The sequence below is a fragment of the Zonotrichia leucophrys genome, chromosome 1, assembly GCF_028769735.1.
Source record: "Zonotrichia leucophrys gambelii isolate GWCS_2022_RI chromosome 1, RI_Zleu_2.0, whole genome shotgun sequence".
Lineage (NCBI taxonomy): Eukaryota > Metazoa > Chordata > Aves > Passeriformes > Passerellidae > Zonotrichia > Zonotrichia leucophrys.
Window position 1 is genome coordinate 34292768 of NC_088169.1, and position 23715 is coordinate 34316482.

At 39.2% G+C, this 23715-nt stretch overlaps 1 protein-coding gene across 3 annotated transcripts in view; it reads left to right on the plus strand.

The window, feature by feature from the left end:
* Positions 1-23715, plus strand: part of LOC135446973 (cohesin subunit SA-2-like) — a 59765-nt gene that overhangs the window by 14866 nt on the left and 21184 nt on the right. For all 3 annotated transcript variants that reach the window (XM_064711600.1, XM_064711604.1, XM_064711614.1), the window contains 12 exons: positions 1014-1165; positions 2407-2480; positions 2914-3037; positions 7016-7114; positions 9160-9239; positions 17047-17154; positions 19082-19184; positions 20006-20123; positions 20972-21075; positions 21518-21610; positions 21696-21785; positions 22778-22981. In XM_064711600.1, the coding sequence (XP_064567670.1) occupies positions 1014-1165; positions 2407-2480; positions 2914-3037; positions 7016-7114; positions 9160-9239; positions 17047-17154; positions 19082-19184; positions 20006-20123; positions 20972-21075; positions 21518-21610; positions 21696-21785; positions 22778-22981 (1349 nt within the window). The remainder of the gene's footprint in view (positions 1-1013; positions 1166-2406; positions 2481-2913; positions 3038-7015; positions 7115-9159; positions 9240-17046; positions 17155-19081; positions 19185-20005; positions 20124-20971; positions 21076-21517; positions 21611-21695; positions 21786-22777; positions 22982-23715) is intronic.

Here is a 23715-nt window from a genome sequence, read left to right on the forward strand (position 1 = left end):
AACTGCTCTAAATTGAAAAACTGTTTACTGGAGCAGTTCTCTTATGCACTAAGAGTACCTTCCTCCTAGTATATGTTATATGAATGTCCGTAGTATAAACTATTTGCTCCCGTGTGTATCTGAATTGAATTGGAATGCTTTAAATATGATAGATCTAACATAATTTTTTCTTTATAAAGAGATCTTTAATGCCTGACATGACTGACTTCAGAATTTTGCTGTTCTGAGTATTATATTTTTCATTAACTGATTGATTTTTCACAGTTTTTTGTTGTTTTTCTCCCTCCACTAACTGATGTGATGAGGTTGCAGTAGGTGCTTCACCTTAAGAAGCTTCCTTTGGAAAACTGCTATTCTTGTGGTCTCTGTGCAAGAAAAGAACGTTGCTTATTACACATTTTTGTTTCATGCAGTGTGATGGTACTGAAGCTACTACTTTTTTTCCCAAAAGCCAGTAAATACCCTCTTTACCGTTCAAAGAGCACCTAAAGTATAATTTATTCTAAAGTATGCTGTTTGCTTTGAGAGCTCAAAAAACTGACTTGAAATCTGTTCAAACCATCCAGCAATCCTTAAAGGAATGTGAATTTTTGTCCATTCCAGTAGTATATTAAGATTCCCAGCAATTTCTGAGCCAGCCTCACTGTTTTTTCAATTTTTTTTCTTTTTAATTACCAACAATCAGCTGTTCCACAATTCTAGATTCTCTTGCAGAAAAGTCAGAGTTACATAAACTTACAAGAGAGTTGCCCAGTAAATTACATTTTTGACCAGAACTCTGACCAAAAGTTTTAAATCACCAGAAATAGAAGTTAATTTTCCCTTTTTGATAATTGTCTGCCTTTAAAATAAACACTGTATTTTAAAGCAAATTACTATAATCTAGTCGTGTTCATATTTTCTATATAAGCTGGATTTGGCTAACCATATCCTTTTTGTGGTAAAGTGGTGAATATATTTATGCTGCATGTCTCTGAGCTAAGCTAATTGTGCTGGGTTTCTTTCTTTTTTAGCAATGAAACTTCTGACAGCAGTTGTAAGTGTCCATCTGAACCTTGATGTCAACAAGCACAATGCTCAAAAATTGTATGAGGTGGAGAAGAAGAGGCTAAGTGGCAAGAGGACCAGTTACAGACTTGATCAGCTAGAGAGAAAAAGGAAAGAGGTTAGGGAAGTGTTTTGTATGTGAGATTTGTGAAAATGTAAAAGGATTGCTGGCTGCTTGCTCTTGGGTCCCTGCAGCTCCCTGAGGTTTATATATTTTTGTTATGCAAGGTGCAGAGCAGGTGTGCCTGGCTGGATTAAGTGGTACAAACATGACTGAAGTAAAAATTGCCCTAGGTACTGTCAACCTGTGATATCTCACCTACTGGTTGCTTTTCTAAATTGGCATCATTAGCTCTTGATCTTCACACAAATATGGATTTACACAAAAATTTCATTGTCTCAGTAGCTCTGGTGTTGTGGAAGTGCAGTTTTGTATATGTTTGTACAAATTACAAGCCCAAGTTTTAACCATGAATCAAAAGGGACACAGACCAAGTGTCATCTCTGTGTAAGTAATGCATTACACAAAAATGGATTGAACTTCAGGGATGTCCTGCATAATTTTTGCTTTTCAATTTCTGTTGTTTCTTCCCTGCTCAAAGACAGCTCCTTTTCAGCTCTCAGAGGCAGAGCTGTAACTGTAAAAAATAACTTTGGTTTGAGGGAGAGGGTGACTTGGTGAATGAACATCAGGTGTAGTTCCTTGTCTCCTGACCTTGGAATCACTTACCTCTGTTTTGAGTTTTAGGTGTCTGTGGGCTTCTCTGAGACAATACCCCTTTTGTGGGGAGGAGTGTTTGGGTGAGAGAGGATATTTTAGTATCATTGTAAGTCTGATCTTATCCACAAAGACAGAGGAGATAGGTGTGATGGAGGGAAAACCCAAACTTGTCACCCTTCCTGATGCTGTGGATGAGGGAATATTTTTATTAGGTGACTTGCATTTTAGAAATTCCTACCTAAATTTTTGGGATTCAGTTTTTTAATAGGCTCATTGTGTATTTTGAAAATTTCTTTGTCTGCATTTTTTTCATCTCTGTTCGAGTTACATGAAAAGTATGTGAGGATCACTTTGTGCTGAATCTTTCTGTGTGATTTCTGATAGATCAAGACTCACTGTATCAAACAAGTAGCTTGTTTCCCAAGGCTAGCAGTTGGTATCCAATAATTCTTTCCTCAGGATGCAGCCACAAAAAGGCCAGTTGCTAGGGCAGATATAGCCCCCTCATTTTATGTTGGGACCACATGTAAACACGAGCAGTTTGCATCACAGTAGTATTCTAAGGGCCCTGATGAAAATTTTTCATGTGTAGTGAATTGTGGGACCAATATTAACATTCAGTTCTCTTTGTATTTCAGTATGAGCATAAGCTTCTAGAGATACAGAACATGATGAATGCTATTTTCAAAGGGACGTTTCTAACCCGTTACCGGTAAGAGTGAAAATAAAGCTGTGACGTGTGTCTGCATTCCCCAGAAACTCCTGCTCAGATTGTACAGATAGGAGAATCAAGTTAAACATCCTGGAGGCACTGATGGTGTCAAGCAAAGTGTAGCAGTTAAATTATTTTTAAGAATCTGGGCTTCCAAAAGGACCTCTCTAGTGTGTTCTTTCAGTTCTTCCTGCTGGCTGTAGAGCAGTGTATTTGTGAATGAGAAGATATCCAGAATTGCAAAATAGTTTGTAGCTAAAAGTGGTCTAACTACTGATTGAAGAATAACTTATAATATTAATATGAAGATACTTGGAATATTTTGAATTATACATGCTTTTGAAATTCCCGAACATAAAAATATTGCAAATAACATAATTGGTTTTAAAATTAATTTTTAATGTATTAATATTACAATTTTATAATTTCATAGTGATGTTATCCCTGAGATCAGAGCAACTTGCATGGAAGAAATTGGCAGCTGGATTAAAACATACCCAGATGCTTTTCTGAATGATAGCTACCTAAAGTATGTTGGATGGATGCTCTACGATAAGGTAAAGTTTAATTTTTTTTTTGCCTAGGGCAGTACATTAGTTTTCTTATTTTAAAATTTTTTGAAAGAATCCTAGCATTTAAATTCTTGAAAGTAGATGTTTAAGACTGTGATGGTACCATAAGAATTTACTTTTTTCCCTATTTCAGGTTATATTTTAAAAGCCATTTTAACGCTAAATAACACTGAACGTTTTTTCCAGTTCTGTGTGAATCCCTGTATGTGCAGTTATATTTATATGCCACTGAATTGGGAGTTATGTCTGAAATCTAAAATGGGTTATATCTTTTGAGAAGGTTAGATGTTGACTGAAATTCTGCTTTTAGACTTGATCGACATTTGACATTTTATTTAGATTATTATAAAGAATGGACAAATAAATATTGTCTACTGCTATTCTATTGTAGTAGAATAGTCTTCAATGTTGCATTTCTCCTATAGAGTTAGACAGATACAGGAAATGTTTACAGGAAGTCCTGCTATTTCCCAAAGGGTTTTCTGCTTTTACTTATAAAAGTAGAGGCACTTTTAAAAATCCTCCAAATACCACCAAAAAAAAAAACAAGCAAAAAAACCCAAAAGAAGTCAGTGAGCTCAAACCCCAAGGAGTAGAACAAGAGGCAGTGGGCAGAAACTGATTTGCAGGAAATTGCACTCGAACGTGAGGAAGAACTTTACTGTGTGGGTGACTGTTCCCTAGAGATGATTGCCCAGAGAGGTTGTGGGCATCTCAGTGGAGATGTTCAGAACTATCTGGACACAATCCTGTGCTGGGATGACCCTGCTTGGGCAGGAGGTTGGACCACATGGACCAACCAGATGGATCAGGTGCACGATTGTGGTCCCTTCCAACCTGACTGTTCTGTGCTTCTGTGAAAAAACTCCTTTTCTCCTGCTTTGAGAAAGCACGAGAGACTTCAGGGGGATAGGAATGTTTATCGGGAGCGGCTAATTAGCGAAATCGACACGCTGTACTTCTGCAGGCCGCCTTTGAAGGCGCCTGTAGCTCCTGTGTGGATGCTGGAACCCGCGGGATTTGTTTGTGCCGGCTACGGGCGATGTTTGCGCTCTGCCACGGGGCCAGCAGGGGGCGCGCCAGGCCCCCGCTTTCCGCCCTGCGCCCTCCCTCTGAAGGTGGCGTTTGGGGTTTTAGGGCGACAGATACATCGGGAACTGTCGTTTGTTCCTGCATGCATTTTATCTGATCACAATATCTTTTTATCTGGAGAGTTCTCAAAAGAAAATGTTTTTTTTTTTTTTGAAGATGATGTGTCTTCATTTGCAGTACTCTGCAGTGAAGATTAACAGCTGGTGTCTCTAATTAAATGCACACAGCTCACCCACTGCCATTTACTGGAAACTGGAAGTAGTTGTATTTTTTCTAAGGCTTTTTTAATCTGAAAGCAATGCAGATGCAAGCAGAGTGAGATGAAGTGGAGTGTCTTCCATATTCTGCATTTGGCTGAGACCTGGTAGTGTGCCACTACTGGTGACTGCAGTCCTGGCTGTGCTTTGTGATTTGCAGCCACTGTCAAATTGCCTGATTTCAAAATGAGAGCACCAACAGGGGCAGCAGTGGCTTTATATACTGTCATGGATTTTTTCGGGAAGGCTGGGGAGGGAGAGCAGTTTTTAAAATTGTTTTGCCTCAAATGACAGTTGGGTTTTCTTCGCTATCCAGGAGTAACTCAGAAGTAGACCTTCCCAGTTCATAGTCTGGGAAGTGTTGACCCAGGAGTCCTGTCAAACCATCCAGGTTCCAGCCTGTATTTGTAAGGTTTATTGACTGGCCCCATCTCTGTGATAGTGGTGGGGCTGAAATCTCATAACTGAATGTGTTCAAGCAGTGCTGGAGCCTGAGCAGAGCTCTCAGAAGTCACTAGAGCTGCCCACCACTTTACTGATGTTTTCTGTCATCAGGTCAGGATCAGAATGTGCTATGATACAGCTGAGGCACAGTGTATGTGTTCAGAGTATCCTGAAAATGTGCTTACATAATTCCCCTTCACTCTGTCACAGCTTTGCAGGACCAGACAGGCAGGTTTTTTGTTGAGATTAGAGTGGTAGTTCTGATGGGAGGAGTAAGTGGCTGGGTGTTTGTGTTTGCTGATGCTGCTGTTGAAAGAACCTGAAGGTAATGAGATATTCTTGATCATTCACCATTACTGCACATCCTTCCAAAACTATGGGGTATATTGAATTTAGAAAAGGGGTGGTTGAGAAGGAGAAGCAAGGAAAATGTAGATGAAAACTTAGGAAAAAATAGCAGAAGTAGTCATAAAAGTAGTTACATGTTTCTATTTACTAGAGTTAATTTTCTCAGCACTTAAAGGAACATGCAAGTGTGGGGTTGTGACTGAGAGCTTTTGGGTAGAAACCTCAGAAGGGAGATGTACACTTTAATGTGTTACACGTTATGTCTGCAGGCCTACACTTGACTCCACCTGACTGACAAATGACATTTCCAGGTGTGTGCCAGGGGCTGTATCACCATTCAGCAAACCAGTGCACACTGTTGTCCCTTTGCCCACACACAATTTCAGTCCCTATTCACAAGCCGAGTGTTGTGACAGAGAACCAAAGGCAACTGAAAGAACCAAAGAACCAAGCCAGTTTTGCAGTACCTTGGCTGAGCTGAGTTTGTGCCAGTGTGCAGTGATGGTGCCACCTTGGGGCTGTCTGTGAGTGAGTTCTGTGGCAGTAGGAAGCAGCAGGTGTGGGCAGCAGTCTCTTCCTCAGAGACTTTAAAATATAATACAGAATAAGTACTGCTGGTGTGTCATGGGCAGATTACATAACAGTGTATATTGTTACCTGTTGACCTTTCACTTTATATTTCTAGCAAAAAGCTGTCTTAAACAGAGCTGTTAGTCAAAGCCTGCCACTGGCTATCATCCTTGGCTTTCCATCTAAGCAGGTGAACAGGAACTTGTAGCAATGGATAGCCTGTATGTAGGTGGTCTCCTTTCTTGGATTTCCATGTTTATTCTTACTACTATTGTTAGCAAGAGGAATTAAGAAAGAAATATGAAGAGACTGATTCAAAGCCTGCAGTTCATCTTAGTATCTCTGCTGATATGCTTAGCATTATAAATTTACAGAACACATGATTTTTCTATGTTGGATCATCAAAATCACTTTCCTAGTTCTATTTAAAGCTTTTTCCTTTGAATGATGTAACAATATGCAATATGAGCTATTTGAATATCAAATATTCATCAATATGAGCTAATTGAAAAGCTGGCTAAGGAAAAGATTTCTTTTTGAGGCATCTATGAAGCAGCATAGCAATAGTATGAAATAACACCTTGTATGGATATATATATTTTGCCTAAATTAACTAATTAGGCTGAATTCAAAACAACCCTTTCCCTACAATACTTAAAATATCATGTTCTAGTGTAAAACAGAAATAGGGAGAAGGCATGATGCTTAACTCTGTAAGAATCCACAGTGCATTTCTAAGTTGTACCTCTTCCTCTGGGAATCTAGAGAAATCTGTAATTTCTTGGACTCCTTGTCTGTGTTTAGCAATTCTCCCAGTCAGCTGTTGACAAGAAGCAAGGAAAGTCTGGTGTATGGGAGAGTGCTGGTTGTGCTAAGCAGGCCATCCATACTCCTGTCTTTGTATCTTTAACAGATGAATAGCACAATCCCTGTATCTTTTGTATTCTGTTGCTTTTACTAACAGTGGTCTGTGAGAATTTCTTTGACTCTTAGGGAGCCATACACAAACTTTGATGTTACCTTTGAGTTTGGCTCACTGCAGGCTTCCTCTGTGTATGTGTGAGAGAGGGAGATGAGTGTGTGTACACACAAACAAACTGGTACTGATGTCACTGATAAAGAAAATAAGGCAGCATTTGGATAGTCTGCTGTAGGCACCCACAAAGAGCTCTTTTTTACATGGTGTAAATGCTGATGGTCACTAACAAAATACATGTATTTTACTGTTAGCCAATTTCTCTTTGTCTTACAGCAAGCTGAAGTGCGGTTGAAATGTCTTCTGGGGCTGCAGGGAATTTATAGCAGAAAAGAACTTGTTTCCAGGATGGATCTCTTTACTAACAGGTTCAAGGTAAATAAATTACTGTTTGCTGGTTTTTTAAGTCTAGATTGGGTGTACACAGGGCCTGATGTTTTGATCAGAGCGGATCTCCCCACTCTCTTGACTAAGAGGAGCTTAGACTCCTGCAGAAACAGCTTTGTTGACTGAATAGAAGGAGTTTTGCAGGGATGTTTCCCTCTGTTTGTATGAACTCTTCCATTTCACTTTAGTTCACACAAAATGGTGTTAGCTTGCACTGTGGTCACTTATCCCCACCATTTATCCAGATTGGCCCAGGTTTTTTTACAGGATCTTTAGCAGATGACAAAGAATTTTCTATGCTAAAGATCCTCTTTTTGCTGTCCCTGATAATGGGTTAACCTTGATAGTGGACTGGCTGTCCATGTATCACACTGATGTGGGAATGGCTCTCTCTTGATCTACCATGTCAGTATGAATCTTGAAGAAGGATCCCTTATGTCCTTTCTGAACAAATCAGGTGATACACTGTAGTTTTCAGTGCTTGTTTTGTGCCTTCACTGACCCTGTACTCTGTCATATTCCAATGTCCCAACTCATTTAAGAAGTTAGCCCTTTACTTTTTTTTAACCCTGGCCTTGCTAAGGATTTTGTCAGCTGCTCTTACCCTAGCAGGGTTGCACCTTCTCAGTATTTGAGTAAGAAAGCTGAAGATGATGTGATTGATATCTCAGTCCCTGTGAATCAGGACATGATTCAATGTCAGGACGAATCAATGTCTGCATGTGGTAGCCAACCCATGGTGTTTTTGCAAAAGGTGCAGGGCTTACCTGTGTGTCAAAGCAGTTGCTAATAGTGAAAAATGCTTATCACATATCTTCAAAGAACATGAAATGGCTTAATATTGGTATCTTAGTAATAAATTATTCAGAATTAAACTCAGCTATCTAAGATTGACCCCTGTTTTAAATGATTATGTGGTAGTCCCTTATTTTTCTGACTGCTGTAAGCTCTGTAACCAAATGCAGAATTGGTATTCAATAAAGAGTGATGAAATAGCTCCAGGCTGTTTGTACTGCAATTTCCCTGTGTGGAGGATGCAGTATAAATGGATTATTGCCAACTCCATCCCTCAGTCAAAAAACCCCCACCCCAAAACAACTCCATCCCCTCTAAACAAAAGAAATCCAAACAGTTACACATAAAATACCAGTTTCAAAGTTTAAAGTATGCTTTCTCAGTGATGGGGAGTGTAATCATATAGCCATCAATCCGTTTCCTGCAAACAGGAGTTACACATGCTCCCTCTGTTACCCTTGAGTGTTCAGACTCAGGATTTGTGGATTTAGATACCTTCCAACTGGATTGTGAGAAAAAGGAAGGTGCAAAGGAAAATGAATGTAGAGATTTAGAAACCATGTGTTAAATGGGGAAACGAAAATTCTAGTTCCAAATCAAGCAAGTCTAAAGGTGTAATAGTATCTTAAAGATATAGGCCACACTGAGGTGTGCAAGTTCCTGGTTTCATGGGATGGGAAGTTTTTCAGTTTTTTGAGTTGTTTGCATGTGTACTAAGTTACAATATTGTGAATTCTGGAGATCAGCAATATTGCTGCTATGCCATGAGGTATCTTTATGACTTTAACTGTCTTTTCAGGAAGGCACTGACTTCTGTAATGTGTAGGTGCAGGCACTTTACTGTTAGTGGGAGAAACTGATTAGATAATGCTTGTAATTTGAGGCTTACCTTCATTTAACATACTGAAGTGCCAGTAGTAACATCTTAGAAACAAGTTGTCAGTCACTTTTAATTTGTAGTGTGTAGTTAATTTCTTGTGAACGCATACATTACATGTATAAAAAATATCATATTACTGCATGATTAATTCAGTTAAAAAATTAACATGCTGTTAATTTTCAGGGGCTGGGGAACTACTTGGTAGTAATCAAGTTGCCTTATGTCTCTTAGGAAATAGCTGCTGAAATAAAAATAAATCTCTGCTGTACTAGTGTAGATGATCTAGCTGTAGCAAAAATACATGTTTATTGAGAACAAACCATGTTACATCTTTTTATTGTCATTTTACATCCATTAGGATCGAATTGTGTCCATGCCTCTGGACAAGGACCATGAAGTAGCAGTTCAAGCCATGAAACTCTTGATGCTTATGTCGCAGTAAATAATTTCTTTTTTAATTTACTGTATTGTTTTAATGCCAACAAGATCCAGGTACAAACCTGATGAATCTTCCTGTAATCACTTAGTTGTTGGGAAACAGTTGCTTCTGGCAGGATATGAGTTACAGTTAAAGCTGCTCAAGACATGACATTTTCTTTCTGTGGGAAATGCCAGTGTTAAGAAAATCCTTGTGCTGAGATTCAGTCTGAAAACTATGTTTTTATATCTTTGTTTCCCTCTGAAAGGAAATCCCACCTTTTTTAATATTGGCTTTTCTCAAAAAGAGCATTTGACAGTCTTGGGGGAAGTTCCCACTGAAGATGGGGTCCCCACCCCACCTTCTGTCCCAGGATTGCCAGGTCTTGACCAGAAGCTTGGAGAACTCTGCCCTCTTCCCTGCCTCTGCACCTGATGCAGGAAGCTTTGAGCTTTGAGGCTGTTGATAGAATTTGGACTTTCAGATTCTTGGCTGCAGGGCAGAGAATCTGGTGGCCTTTGAGCCCATAGCAGACTGACAGGAAATGATCAAGTGTGTGATTTTGCTGAAATGGAAGACTAACAGAAGAGTTGTTTTCTTGGGAAATTTACCTGCCAGCCATAGCTTTGGTAGGATAATGGCAAGCTAGAAGTGTGGAGAAGAATTACACTTAGTATTACGGAAGTATATAAATCTTTTTCTGTTACATCCTTGAGCAGCATGTTTATTTTAGAAATGTCTTTATTTGCAAAATATATGTAGAATAAATTTTCTGTCCCTCTTTCTCAAAGCAAAATGGGAATAAGAACTTCACTGCATTCCATTGATAATACAGTTGAGATGTTAGGACTCAGTGTCTCCTCTGTCTGAGAGTGTAAGTTGAATTTTGGTGATGTAGATGCTTATTTCCTTGTACAGCATGAGACATTATCCAATAGCCTTGTGGGATTTGCTTCTCTATTTAAGCCAGAAGTATTAGTCATTGCTAGAGGAGCATGTAGACTTTAGTGGTCCAACTAATGTGGTGCTGTAGACATTTACATTAAATTTCAAGTATGTTTGTATATTGAGGTGCTGCTTGATTGTCTCCTGTCTCACTTGACATTCCACTGGTTTGAATGGCATTTTTCCAGGGCTTCTTCAATAGGCACATCAGAACAGCATATGATGCTGTGAGCACTGCATCCTCTTCTGTAGGTAGTGCCATTGTTTGGACCTCACTGGTAGTAGCCAGGGTTATATTGTTCCTGTGTTCACAGTGTCCATTCCTACATCCCTTGGTTCCCCATGGTGCCTAGCTGTTGGAACAAAGCACAGTGCAGTGCCCATGGATAACATGTCCCTGTGCTAGGAGGAGCAGCTCACCATTGTTGAAGTACAAAGATTCCATACACCAGTTAGGGCTGCACTTGTTCCGTATCTGAATTAACAAGAGCTATATTGGCACTGCAGCTGTTTATCATCTCTGGCTTTATTATAAGGGATCATGTTCTCATTAATGCAGGCTGCAGCTGTAAAAGTTTGATCAATGTTTCTTTTTCCCTGAAGCAATTTTTTCTGAATTTTGCTTAAATATGGTTTCCAGTGTGAATAAATGCCATATAAAGTTTTCTGAATGATATTTTTCCATCATGAGATGGAATTTTCATAAGTAAAATTAATACATGATGAAATTGTTTTTAATTAAGCTATGTAGAGACCTAGCAAATACATTCTTTCTTTTTGCTCATCTGTTGCATAGCCATCCTGCTTTGTTCCACTGTACCCCCCCCCCAGCTGGTCTGAGGCCTGCTGATTTGGCATAATTATTGGAGTGGTGAAAGTGTGCATTGGAGACTCAATAAGCAAATTCAACAACAGCTCTTCTCTTTGATAAGAGTAGTTCTGACCAGTCTGTAACTGTGTGAGGAGAATGCAGACAATATAGCCAGTCACATGCACAGGCTTCTTAACAAGAGCCTGCATCAAGGTCCTTTTCTAGCAGGGGAAAAGCTGATGCCTTAGTACCTACAATGGTGACAGAAACGACTTGATGCTGGCAGTGCAGAAACAAAAACCTGCAGGGCTAATATGTCTCAAATAGATGTGTCTCATAGCTCAAAGCTTTTGTGTGTATCCAGATACACACAAAAAGTGTGTCTGGTTTTTGAGCAGTAGTGCTGCTTGATACAGGCAGTAAAGCATGAAATTGAGCTGGGGACAGCAACTCCCCTGCCTCAGAGGGGATGATAAAGTAATACATGACAGCTTGTATAAATGGCATGGCTACTAGTATGCAGTGGTGGAATAAAATTTTTGCCACTTTTGCCACGCTGTCTTGGCTTCTCTTTGAATGACTACTTTTGTCATCTGCAAATTTGGAAACTGAATTCAAGTGGCCCAACTTGTGTTTTTAGTGAGATGTGAGAGACCTTTCAGATCAAGTTTCTGAAAGCTATTTTTAAAGCTACTGGAAAGAACCTCTATCTGAATTATGTCTATTTGATCAGGAATCATTAATTAAAAAAAATAATCTTCATTGATGAGGTACAGACCTTCAGACCATGTCTCTAATCTTGGAGTAAATATTTTGTTATGTCATGACATGAGTCATCCAGTAATATTTTTTTTTCTTCCAATTACTCGGGTAATTTTTCTTGGGAAAAATACATTATGTCAGTAACTTTCTTTGACTGACTTCCATAGTTGTCTTTTGGGTCAGCATAGCAGCAAGACCTTTCTGCTAATTGACCATTTTTGTGATGTTTTACAGTGGCAGGAAAGCTGTGCTCCAGGTATGGTAGTAAAGGTTTGAGCATCTCTCAGCCATCACTGCATTCCAATTCTGTGGAATATCCACTGACTACTCTGTGTCCTACTGCCCCATAAAGTTGCTGTGCCTTTACATTCTCTCTCTTGATAGATAGAGAGGCAGTGAAAAAACTGATCTTTTCAATTCACTTATATGTGTTATATTATTAAAAAAAATCCCAGTGCTGATTCAGTTTTCAAATCCATATTTGTATTTTCTTCTTGTATATCTCTGTGAGCTGAGATTTTTTTTTTCCTTCTTGTTTGTTGCATGTTGTCTCAATTGAACGCCAGTCTTTGGGCTAGTAGATTTCTGTTTTTACACAGTATGATGTGATCCTGGAACGGAAATGAGCCTATGAGGTTTAGCATAATAGAAATTATTAATGGTACTGAATTATGCATAATAGTTAGCATTAATGTTGCAAAGGATCTGACAGGGAATAGAACTAGGAAGGAAATAAAGAGGGAGAAGCATCAGTGACAATGAGAGACCAAGGTAAAAAAAGCATTGCCTTTTAGGAGGCAAATTAGTTCAGTGTGCCTACTGCTAGACAATTCTGTTCATTTTTGTGTGCTTAACTACCTAAAAGCGTAGAGGGATTTTGGAAAAGAGCAGCAAAAGTAATAAGGTAACCACAGTAGATGCATGGGGAAAGGTTACAGGTGGTGTGGGTAGGGGCACAAATCCACAATTAGCTTGAATATGTAAATAGCCCAGGGGAAAATGACTTTGATTTACTTTAGTTAAACGTAATTAAAAATTAAACTGAGTTTTAAACACAAAACACATCGGTCTGCCACAGCATAATCACAGTGTATTGCAACATGCTAATCCCATTGTACAGTGGGTGGGAAAGGACTATTGTTACATTTTAGTGGCAACCATATTGTCATTTTGCTGATCACCAAAGTGTGTCTTGAAATAACCTGCAATGAGAGCAGAGGAGTGAGAGTGAAATTGCATAACAGTTTAGTAGTACATGATTTTTGTATTTAAAATTTTTATTGCAGACATTAGAATACTTTTAACATACGTGGTTTTTTGGTTGATAGTGCTCTGTGCACATATACTACTTTTACAATGCATCTGCAGATTTGGATGTTGAACTTAATTTTAAATGCAAAGTGACCAGATTCTTTTTTGATTGAGATGCTATACCTTGGATTGTCATCACAATAATGTGTACCAGATCTTGCCCTTCACAGCCACTAAAAACAAAGGCTAGAGTAAAACTCTGTATGGTGCATCAGGTATGTTTTTATTTTACTCTTGTGATTTTGATGATTTTCCTTGGTATGAGCAGACAGCACAGACCAAGTCAAGCTACTCCAGCAATCATACCTCTTGCATGCAACCAAATAAAACAAAAAGCAAGATACGAAATCTTTCAACTGGTGCCATGTGTGGAACAAAATGGTTCTCTGATCTTCCTCTAGAATGTCCCAGTTTCCTCTGGGACATGAAGACTGGGACATGTTCACACTGAAGTGCAGGGAAAGTGATATGTCATGAGATTGGTATGTGGAAGGCCATGCCTGGTTATTTTTAGGTACCTAAACACTGGCAGGCACTTCTGGCTTAACCTTTATCTGTTGCTTGGCATGCTGAGGGCTGTAAATTTGCAGCAGTATTGCTGCTGTATTTGAAGTATTCTTTGTGTGGTTGATGAGTGCCTGATGAATGTAAAAAAGAAAGGCACAGTTCAGTGTGGAAGCGTTAGTGCTGGTGGTAACAGGTGTAGTCAAGTGCTGCTGCTTGCAGAGGCAGGTAAAATGCCTGTGCATTCATTTCAGAGGGAGCTATAAACCTAAACCTCATCATGGTCAGAGAGTGGTGGTTGAGCAGTAATAGTAGTAGTAGTGCCCACAGGTATTCCCTCCCACTCAAGAGAGGAAAAAGCAGAAGATCAGGTGCTCAAGTGGTGTCAGGAGTGTCTGTCAGCTTGTGTTGCAAAGGAAATGGATTCTTCTCCCTTCCTTTGCTTCTCTGCTGTTTGGGAGTGCTTCCTTTGCAGCTGGAGTAAGCATCTCACCTACTTATATCTTCAGAAGGGAGTAAATAATACTGCACTAGATGAATCAAATGGATAAATTCCCAACCTCTTAGAAGACAAAGTTAAAAATGGAGAAGTTGGGATTTTGGAAATCACAGAATGGCTGAAGTTAGAAGGGTTGTCTGGTCCAAGCCCCTACTCAAGAAGAGCCACGTAGAGTCCATTGCCCAGGACTGCATCTGTATGGCTTTTGAGAACCTCCAGCAATGGAGACTCCACAGCCTCCCTCGGCAGCTGGTGCCAGTTCTCTGCCACCCTCACAGTAAAAAAATGTTTGCCAGTGTTCAGAAGGAGCCTCTTGTGTTTCTGTTTGTGCCTGTTGCTTCTGGTTCTGGGTACCAGGACCAGAAGCCTGTCTCTGTCTTCTTACTCCCACCACCAGGTACTTACACACATTGCTAAGATCCCCCTGAATCTTCTTTCCTCTAGGCTGAACAGTCCCTGCTCCTTTGACCTTTCCTCAAAGGAGAGATGCTCCAGTCCCAGGAAAGATGATCCCCAGATCATCTCTGTGACCCTTTCTTGGTCTCTCCCCAGTCTGTCTCTTGTACTGGGGAGCCCAGCCCTGGACACAGCACTGCAGGTGTGGCTTCACCAGTGCTGTGTAGAGGGGAAGGATCACCTCCCCAAATCTGCTGGTAACACTTAATGCAGCCTGGGATACCATTCACCTTCTTGTCAGCAAGAGAACATTGGTGGCTCATGCTCAACTTGGTGTGTACCAGGGTTCCTTTTGTAAGGGTAGAAAATACTTATGGAAAAGCAGTTTCATTAGTACTGGAGAGGAAGAGTCCTTGATTTCTATCCAGAGAGATAGGTATTGCTTAGGTCTTCAAGCTATCTGAATGATTTAGTCAAGGAACTCTTTAAAATAGAAACATTCAGGTATTGCATTCATTATTTCTATAAATGTGCTAAAGAGAGAAAACCTGAAATACAAAGAAGAAAAAAATTAAATAGAAAAAAAAATGTGTGCATTTGACTGGCATGTTCATACAGGAAATTTCATTTAAGCACAAGAAGAAGGTTTTTCGCTGTGGAGTGATCCAATACTGGAACTCATTTCCAGAGATGTTGTAGAGTCTTTGACTTCATGGATTGGACACATCAACCTGCTGTAGCTGATCCTCTTGGAGCAGATGTTCTGCAGAGGTGCTGACCATCCTCAGTGCTCTATGATTCTGTATTGGTTCAGTTCAGATCACCATATATTTGTGAAATTTCTTATATTCCCAGCTGTCCACTGGTTTTGAAAAAATATATAGAGAAAAAAATGACAAAGACATCTTCATGGAAACTAGTGCTTTAGAAGAACTCAGTAATAGATTGACATTAAAAAAAATGAAAGAAACATTGTCAGACTGCTATTTTTTCTGTAAATTCCCCACAGCCTCTTAATATTTATTATATCATGTCTTTTTATTCCTGTAAGTGCTCTTTGTTGTCATTCTTTGTTTTACTCTCACTTGTTAAACTTGTAGAAGTTTAATAAATTTGATCATTCATGGCTTCACAGGACACACCACTGCTTATTCATGTGCTCTAATGCACCATAAAACCATATTACTTCTTTCATTTTTTTACTGCTTAACATCAAGAAACACATTTTTACTCTACTTTCTCAGTTCTGTAGATGGTTAAATAGTGACATAAATATTTCTCTTTATGGTGATTTCTTGACTTGTATTCCTTTACACTTCCTATATGTTCTATTACTGCAAATATATTCTCAAGGTAATTGCATGTTTAAAGAGTCCACCAAAACCTGCCTTAAATATGTAAGGCAGCTTTTATTTCACATTATCCTGTGAGACTGATTCATCACTTTTGGAGACATACCATTAGCACTTTCATTTAAAGACCTTTTAATGGATGCTCCAGTGATAATCTCAGCTAGTATGAGCTCACTTCTTTTTCAGTCAGGTTGGAGGATATTTTGGGGCTTTGTGACTTGTGAGGATGCTAAAGGATGCAATGGGTTGGAGACAAATGGGCAAGCATAGGAAAGACTGCTGATTTTCTGTAGACATCACCCTTAGCTGGAGAAAAGCATGAATCCTCAGTTGCAGAGAGGGTGTTGGACCACAGGTGTAGATGGTTTTGAAATGTTGCTACTTGAGGATTGAATGCAGTGATCAATAAAAACCCTTTCCTCTCAGCTGGGTGTAGTAAGTGTCAGGATCTCATAGGTTGCTCCTTTATTTTCTGAAGTAGCCTAGTCCAGTGACATTGTTGTGGCAGCAAGAAGCAGGTATTTGGAAACTGTAATCCTGGCTTTGGACTTCACTGCTCTGGTACCTCTCCATTGGGTTATTCAACCTTGATGCTTCAGTTTCTTTTTTGTAAATAGTTGATATGAATACCATTTCTGCCTCTCAGAGAGTGTTCTAGGTGTACTAGTGGCATGTGGTGTTCTCAAGGTGTGTAGCTGAATGAAAAAGTCATGACTTTGAATGTGTTTGTGCAGAGAGGTCACAGCCATAAGTGTGCCATCAAGAATGTTTTGATTTCCTTTTTTGTGGGATTCTAGTGTAATACAATAGAGGTTTTAAAATACTGGAATAAATGACTTAAGAATAATTTGCACTACAGAATGAAGGTCTTTAATTGTTTATTATCTTCTATGGTGAACATCTAAGCATAAAGTAAATGCATGATTTTCATGTTTTATTACTATTACTCTTTTTACTGTGATCACTGATCAACTGTAATTATACTTTAAATTAACATTTGTATCCATGCAGTGGGCCTGGTTTGTCATGGCTTACACAAGCCTCTGTTTCTCTACACAGTGAGTAAAAGAACACTGCCAATTTTGTTTGAGAGCATTTTTAGAAATGCCCTACAAAAATTTACACATAGCTGTGTAAACAAGTTGCAGGGTTATGGAGAATCAAGCCTAGTAAAAGCTGGACATAGCATTCATGCTATTCTTTGCAGATAAACCTGGCCTATAACTTCCGTTGTTATTTTTGCCTAGGAACTGTGGGGATGTGTTATCAGCTGAAGACTGTGAAATGTTATACCAGTTTGTTTATGCCACTCACCGGCCGCTTGCAGTAGCAGCTGGGGAATTCCTTTATAAAAGGTATCTCTGCCTGCCTACTTCTTGCATAGTCTCATTTGTTTTGGAATTAAGGTGGATTTATTTAAGGGGGATATTAAGCATTAATTTTTCTGATGAAAGTATGTGCCACCTTTCTTCTGGTAATCAGAAGAGAAATGTTGTCTGGGGGTTATTGCATGTTTTCCTGCACAGTCCTGAAACAATAGGTGTGAGAAAAGTTGCAAGACTAACACAGGGAATATAAAACTAATTGATCCACAAGTGCCATGCTATGTTGAGAACATGCCCTCTTTCTCTCTACTTTCCTATTGCTTTGCTTCTTACAAGCTAATCTGTCACCTGGCATCTGCTGGATTTTCATAGTTTGGTGATTAATCACAAAAATGGCCTCCTGCTCTCCCTTTGGAAGTTGCCTTATACATTGTAAAGGCTTTGAATAATGAGAGATGCAGCAGATTAAAAAGCCCTCCCAGTTTCCTGTCAGGTTAATGAAATACAGGGTTTATCTTCCCCAGGAGTAACTCTTATAAATGGGCTTCTTATAACAGTGGTTGCATGAAGTTGTATGGAATTGGCATGCTAAAAAGGGAAGAGACAAATATTCTGTCTTTACCACTGAGAGAAATTATCTTGGCTTGCAAAAAGAAATGAAAATAAAAATATTTAGGCAAGGATTTTGTGGAGAAACATTCAGAAATAATAATCGTGTTTCTACGCATACAAAATCTCTTCCTAGTTGTCTTTTTCTGTCTAACTGAAATGTTGGCATTCTGGAATTTGTGGAGCTAAGTCCAACAGAAGGACAAATGAAGAGAAACTTCTGTTTTGATGAATCTGCTATTACATCTGCTAGACTTAGTTTTTTGTGTTGGTCCTAATATGCTCTCATAAATTAGATGTTTCTCTTCTCAGAACTCAGCTGCATTTTGCTACCGAAGTTATTGCCCTGATAACTTTACTTTTTCTACCCAGCTTGCCAGTGCCTTATGAACACCTTGACCTTGTAAATCTCATCCTTGTTCTTGTTTGCCTCTCTCCAGCACTTTTTCCAGTATAGAATGTTTGTTTTGGTGTGATAAGAGATGTTAGTGACACCCTCCTTTCCCTGGTTATACTGCTAAGTTTTAGTATAAATGCTTATGCTTTCCACCCCTGTTGCCCCTTCTTCTCAGTTTGCACAAAATCTCTTCCATGTCTGCATATTTTAACTAAGGTTACTTAGCTGGCATAAATTATGCCAGCAGAAACTCTTCCTGAACGCACAAGCTTTGGCTGACATTTAGTAGTGTGGTCCAGCTCTTAAATCCAAGCTGTTTGGGCCTTACATTAATCTGCAGGGATGGCCTTCCTGTATTTATCTTGAGATTAGCACTTTTTGTGGCTAGTAGTCAGAATCATTTTGGATAAAAGGGGAAATGGAAGTGTCATACTGTGGTTCACACTTCAGACAGAAGAGGAAGAGCAGAGTTTCTGCTGTATTTGTGACATTAATTGCCTCTTATAATTACAAGGTACTGTGCCTTCCTTAAGAAGCTGCAGTTCCAAGATGCACTATGATGTGAATAGTGACTGTATGGTAATGTTTCTGCTGTGTTGTTAAGGTTTTAAATTTGGCCTAGAGCACACCTCTTTTCAGGCATGAGCAAATGCCTAGATTGTTGAATGGTCAGTTTATGGAATCTGCATCCATCATCCAGAAGGGTGGCAGGGTGCTGGTGAAACTGTCAGAAATACTCTCTGCATCCACAGGGATAGCATGTCTCTCTTTTCAATGGAAAACAATCTTTTTTCCTTTCATCTTATAAAAAAGTCTAATGAGATTTGGGGTCAATAAGTAGACACTTGAGAGAAATAAGTCCTTGTGATCTTGTCAGAATTAGTGTTACATTGGTAAATGAGTGTAAGGAGAATGTGGCAGAACTGGACTGACTTGCTTTTCTTTTGGCAGGCTGCTTAGTCATGGAGGAGATAAAGTTCAGCCCAAAGGAGGAAAGTTTGGGGCGAGCACTGGCCAGTTGAAAAGATTAATACACTTTTTCCTGGAGAGTGAGGTGAGAACTGCCCGTGCAGTAAGCCTTTTAAATCCAGTGTTGCATGTTATATTAATTATCTTCTTGCTTTTGAAAACAATTTTTGTTGGTGAGCTCTGAAATGTGTGGTGTTAGAAATGTTTTTACTCTCTGGGTTAAGTTTTTAGTGAAGCCATTTCTGTTCTGTTGTATTAAACCCAATTTACAAGTGTGCTGATGGAGAGAATCAGTGCTGAGGCAGTTTCTGGAAACAACCAGAAAGACTAATGCCACCAAGTGAAGGTTTTTTGGTATATGTCCATGTCTTTCTGGAGGCACATGTGGGTTGCTGTACCATGGCTCCATGCTGACCAAAGACTGTAGTTTTATGAGAGTTTTATCAGCTTAAGTGCTGATAAACATTTCAGTTTAGCTTTTGCAGGGGTGCAGATCTCTATCTGGCCAAAGTGTCTCAGGCACAGCAGTTTTGAATCTTTCTGCAAAGAATTGGATGGATGACTTGTTTCTAGTCCTGTGACTGCATTTTTGGCTGTTACAGTCAGCAATATAAAGCAATAGTTTCAGAGATTATTTAATTTAAATTTAAACTTGTATTAAAAGGGAAAATTGCATTTCTTTGCCTACTTTTCCTGACTTTTTACCCCAGTTTCCTGCTTTGTATCAGGTTGATGACATGGTGTTTAAATGTTGATTGGCCTGGAAATAAATATGCTGGAATACTGCATTTGAATATATATGTGAATGACAGAGCTTTGTCATTGGACAGAGGGAGAGGAACATATGAAGCTGAATTTCTTTTAGTGATGTGTTTGCTTCTATAGGCTTGTGTTTTTAATCCCTAGTTACACAAACATGTTGCATACCTGGTAGACAGCTTGTGGGACTGGGCAGGCAAATTCCTGAAGGACTGGGAGTGCATGACCACTCTTCTGTTAAAAAATGATGAAGAAGATGGAGCAGGTGGGTAAGCAAAGAATTTAGTTTTGTCTGAATGAATCTCCCCATGCTATTTTTTTGAACCTTGCCTTAGCTAGTTTAGGATCATTTCATATTGCAGTACCATTTGCTCCCAGATTGTTGTCCCCAAGTGCCACAAAGCAGATGCAACAATGCACTGCTAGTGTATTATTTATATCAACATACTTGTTTTATTCAGTATTCTGTATTTATGTAATGTTAGTTTAGAACCTGTCCAGTAAATACTTGTGTAATTAAGCCATGATGCTTATGTAGTGTTTGCTTTCTTTGTCCAAAACTGTAGAATCTAGAAGTATTAATAGATTGAAATGCAATTATTGTCAGGCTTTTACTCCTTCCTCAAAAGAAAATGAGTAATGTATTGAGTTCACTAACATCTAACACTAGAGGGTTTTTTTTTGTAGAATTATTTTGAAGTGAATTTAAATAAATCTTTAAAGTCCCTTCCAACCCAAACCATTCTGTGAATAGCTGTTGTAGATCTGGATTAAAATCAATTTGTAGACCCAGTGAGTTAGAGCATTTTGGTACTCAAAGAAGATTCATCCTAAATGAGACACTAGTCAGTAGGAGACCTCATTAAAACTGCCTGTGTTTTTGCAAGCCCAACTGCCCCAAAAAGTTAAGCCATTAAGGGATTAATGGTACTCACTAAATGTAGAAAATAACTTCCTTCAAATGAAGTCAAGCACTCTTTAGCTGTTTAGTTAACAACACTACATTCTTTAGTGTCCTTCCACAGTTCCTCAGGTAAATGAGTAGGCTTTACATCAATTGTTGCTGCATCTTCACTTTTCTTTTGTGTGATGCTGAGACTGATTTACTTCCAGCTCTGAGTGATGCCCAGGAAAGCGCTCTCATCGAAATCATCCTCGCAACAGTCAGAGAAGCAGCTGAAGGTCATCCTCCAGTGGGCAGAGGTGCAGCCAAAAAAGTCAGTGCATCTTAGTCTTATTTATTGTCCTGTCATCACATTATCTTTGCCTTATGTACTTTGCCAGACAGCTTGTTCCTAGTGGCAGATGTATCTTAGGAAATAAAATAGCTTATTTTTCTGAAGTTTTGCAGTGTCTTTTCACCTCTAGATCTTGTTAGAAGTGGATGTTGAAGGAGATGAGCATTAGAGAAGAGCCACTAGAAGAATGTTATTGACAAATGATGAACATTTTATCCATGACATATACCTGTTCAGCAATTTGCATCTAATTTAAGATCAACAAAAAAAACCCCAAACATCTGGTTTTCTTCCTGGAAGAGTGCCTATATCTTAAGTTGATTTGCTTGAGACAATGCAATATAAGTTAAGCTTGGGTTATATGTAATATTCCACTCAATCCCAGAGATTTTATAATTGAAACCAAGTTCTTTATCTGCAGATTTTGTCAGTAAAAGAGAAGAAAATCCAATTGGAAGATTGTACCAGAATTACTGAGCACTTTATTATGGTGCTTCCTCAGCTCTTGGCAAAGGTAAATAACAGCTGCTTTATGAATGCATGTTAAATATTTCATGAAAATTCCTGTAATGTACTCATATCCTGTTTTTTCTCTGCAGTATTCAACAGATGCACAAAAAGTGGCAAATCTTCTGCAGATTCCTCAGTATTATGATTTAGATGTTTACAGTACGGGACATCTAGAGAAGGTGAATAGGATTCGGAATAATTGGTTCATGTGGAATGTTCTAAATTTATGTGACAATGTGGAGAGTTTAACAAGGGATTTGGAACAAGTAGAAAATTATTGAAATACAATTAAATGGTCTCATACCTTAAGAAAAGTGCTCTTATTCAGGCTTTACTTTTTGGTTTGGAGCTGCAAAAAAAAGCCGTAGTGCTTGTCAGTTCTGATACGCTGGGTCAGGCCTTGGTGGATAACGGTTTGTGGTTTTGTGTGGTAGACCCAGCCCTGGGTGTTTTCATTCCTGGCTGGAGGGAGGGTGGATTATGCCATGTGTCTTAAGTTGGTGTCTCCCAGGAGTTTACTGCAGAATAGGTTTCATTCTCCATGAAGGCTGACTCCCAGCTGCTGGGGAATGACAGTGACTGAAAGATAAGAATGGAGATAATATATCTGCTGATGGGAAAGGGATGGTCAGAAACGGATAGATGAAATCCTCGAAATAGCTTAACATATTCTTGAGCAGGGGTGTTTACAGGGAGGCAGTGTTAGGCAAACACTCTGAGGTTAATTTCAGCCTAAAACTTGAACTGGAAGAGAGCAAGTCAGCAGAACAGCACAAATTACCTCTTCCCACTAAGAGTGAAGAACCCTGTTGCTGACATGATCCAAAACTTTCTCCATTGCTGATGGAGACAACTTCTACTGTTTAAAGACAGACTTGTCATTTGGAAAGGCATTTATTTCCTATGCAATGCTAGCCATGTATTGCTAAAGTAGAACTTAAAGCAGTTGCTTCATTCTTTGGGAAGATCTAGAGACATAATGATGAAAGAGAGCTATAAACACAGAAGAAAAAAGTTGTGTTGTTTAGTTCTGCTCCTCTTCTGCTTAGAGTGGCATTTGTTTCATCTTGTTTATATGACCCATAGGGATATATGGGCCTAGTGAAATGATTTAAAGCATAAGAGGATCTTTGTACAATTTACCTATAAATGCCCCTTTTATCACCTGCAGCACTTGGATGCTTTGCTGAGAGAGATAAAAGACATTGTGGCCAAACACTCCGACATGTCTGTCCTGGAGGCTTCCTCCAGGACTTATTATATCCTCTGCCGTGAGGAAATTGCCATCTATAGCCAGGTGGATTGTGCTCGAACTCAAATGATAGATGAGTTGATGAAACAGCTTAACCAGCTACTAGATTGCTTCTGGCAAAAGGTGAGTGTGGCTCTTTGAGGGGTAAGCAGACTGTTTTCCTAGGAAAAAAAAAGGAAGACAAAGAAAATTAAAGGGGATATGGAACTATTCTTTGCCTGCCATTTCTGCTTGAAGGAAGCAGAACTCTAAAAGATGAGTTTGCACCTCTGAAAAGAATGGTTCTTCACATTTTAATGAAGCAGATATATTTTGGCAGTATATTTTGGCAGAAATAGAGCTGGGAAAATAATAAACAAGGTAATCCATGCCACCAATGGGGCATTGTATGTCTTCTGGCAGGCTTTTATTGGATGCTGATGTTGTAAAATGTGTCAAGCCAAAAGGTCCCCTAACCTCAGGATTATTCTGTTGATCTGTGCCAGTGTGGGAGAACGTGTACTTGTGAGGAACAAAATTGCTACACCAGATATTCTGGACCTAAGAAATTGCTTTGTAGTTACTCCAGTACTGTGCCAAAGATACTATGTGCAAAATCAGCTAGTGAGTGCTGCTGATCTGCAGGTGATGAGGCTCTTCCCAAAAAGGTACAGTTCTGTAGTTCTCCATATTTGACTGTACATAAGATGCCCTTTGGGCTGTCACTTGGATGTAGGGAAAAAACTGAGCAAACAGCAGTGTATAATGCAGATTGTATAGCTTTGAGGGTCTTGGAAATAATGACTTCCCCCTTGAAAGAGGACTGCAGTCTCCCTCAAAGCTTTTCATTAGGTCTAAAAAGCAGAAACAGCTGGTGG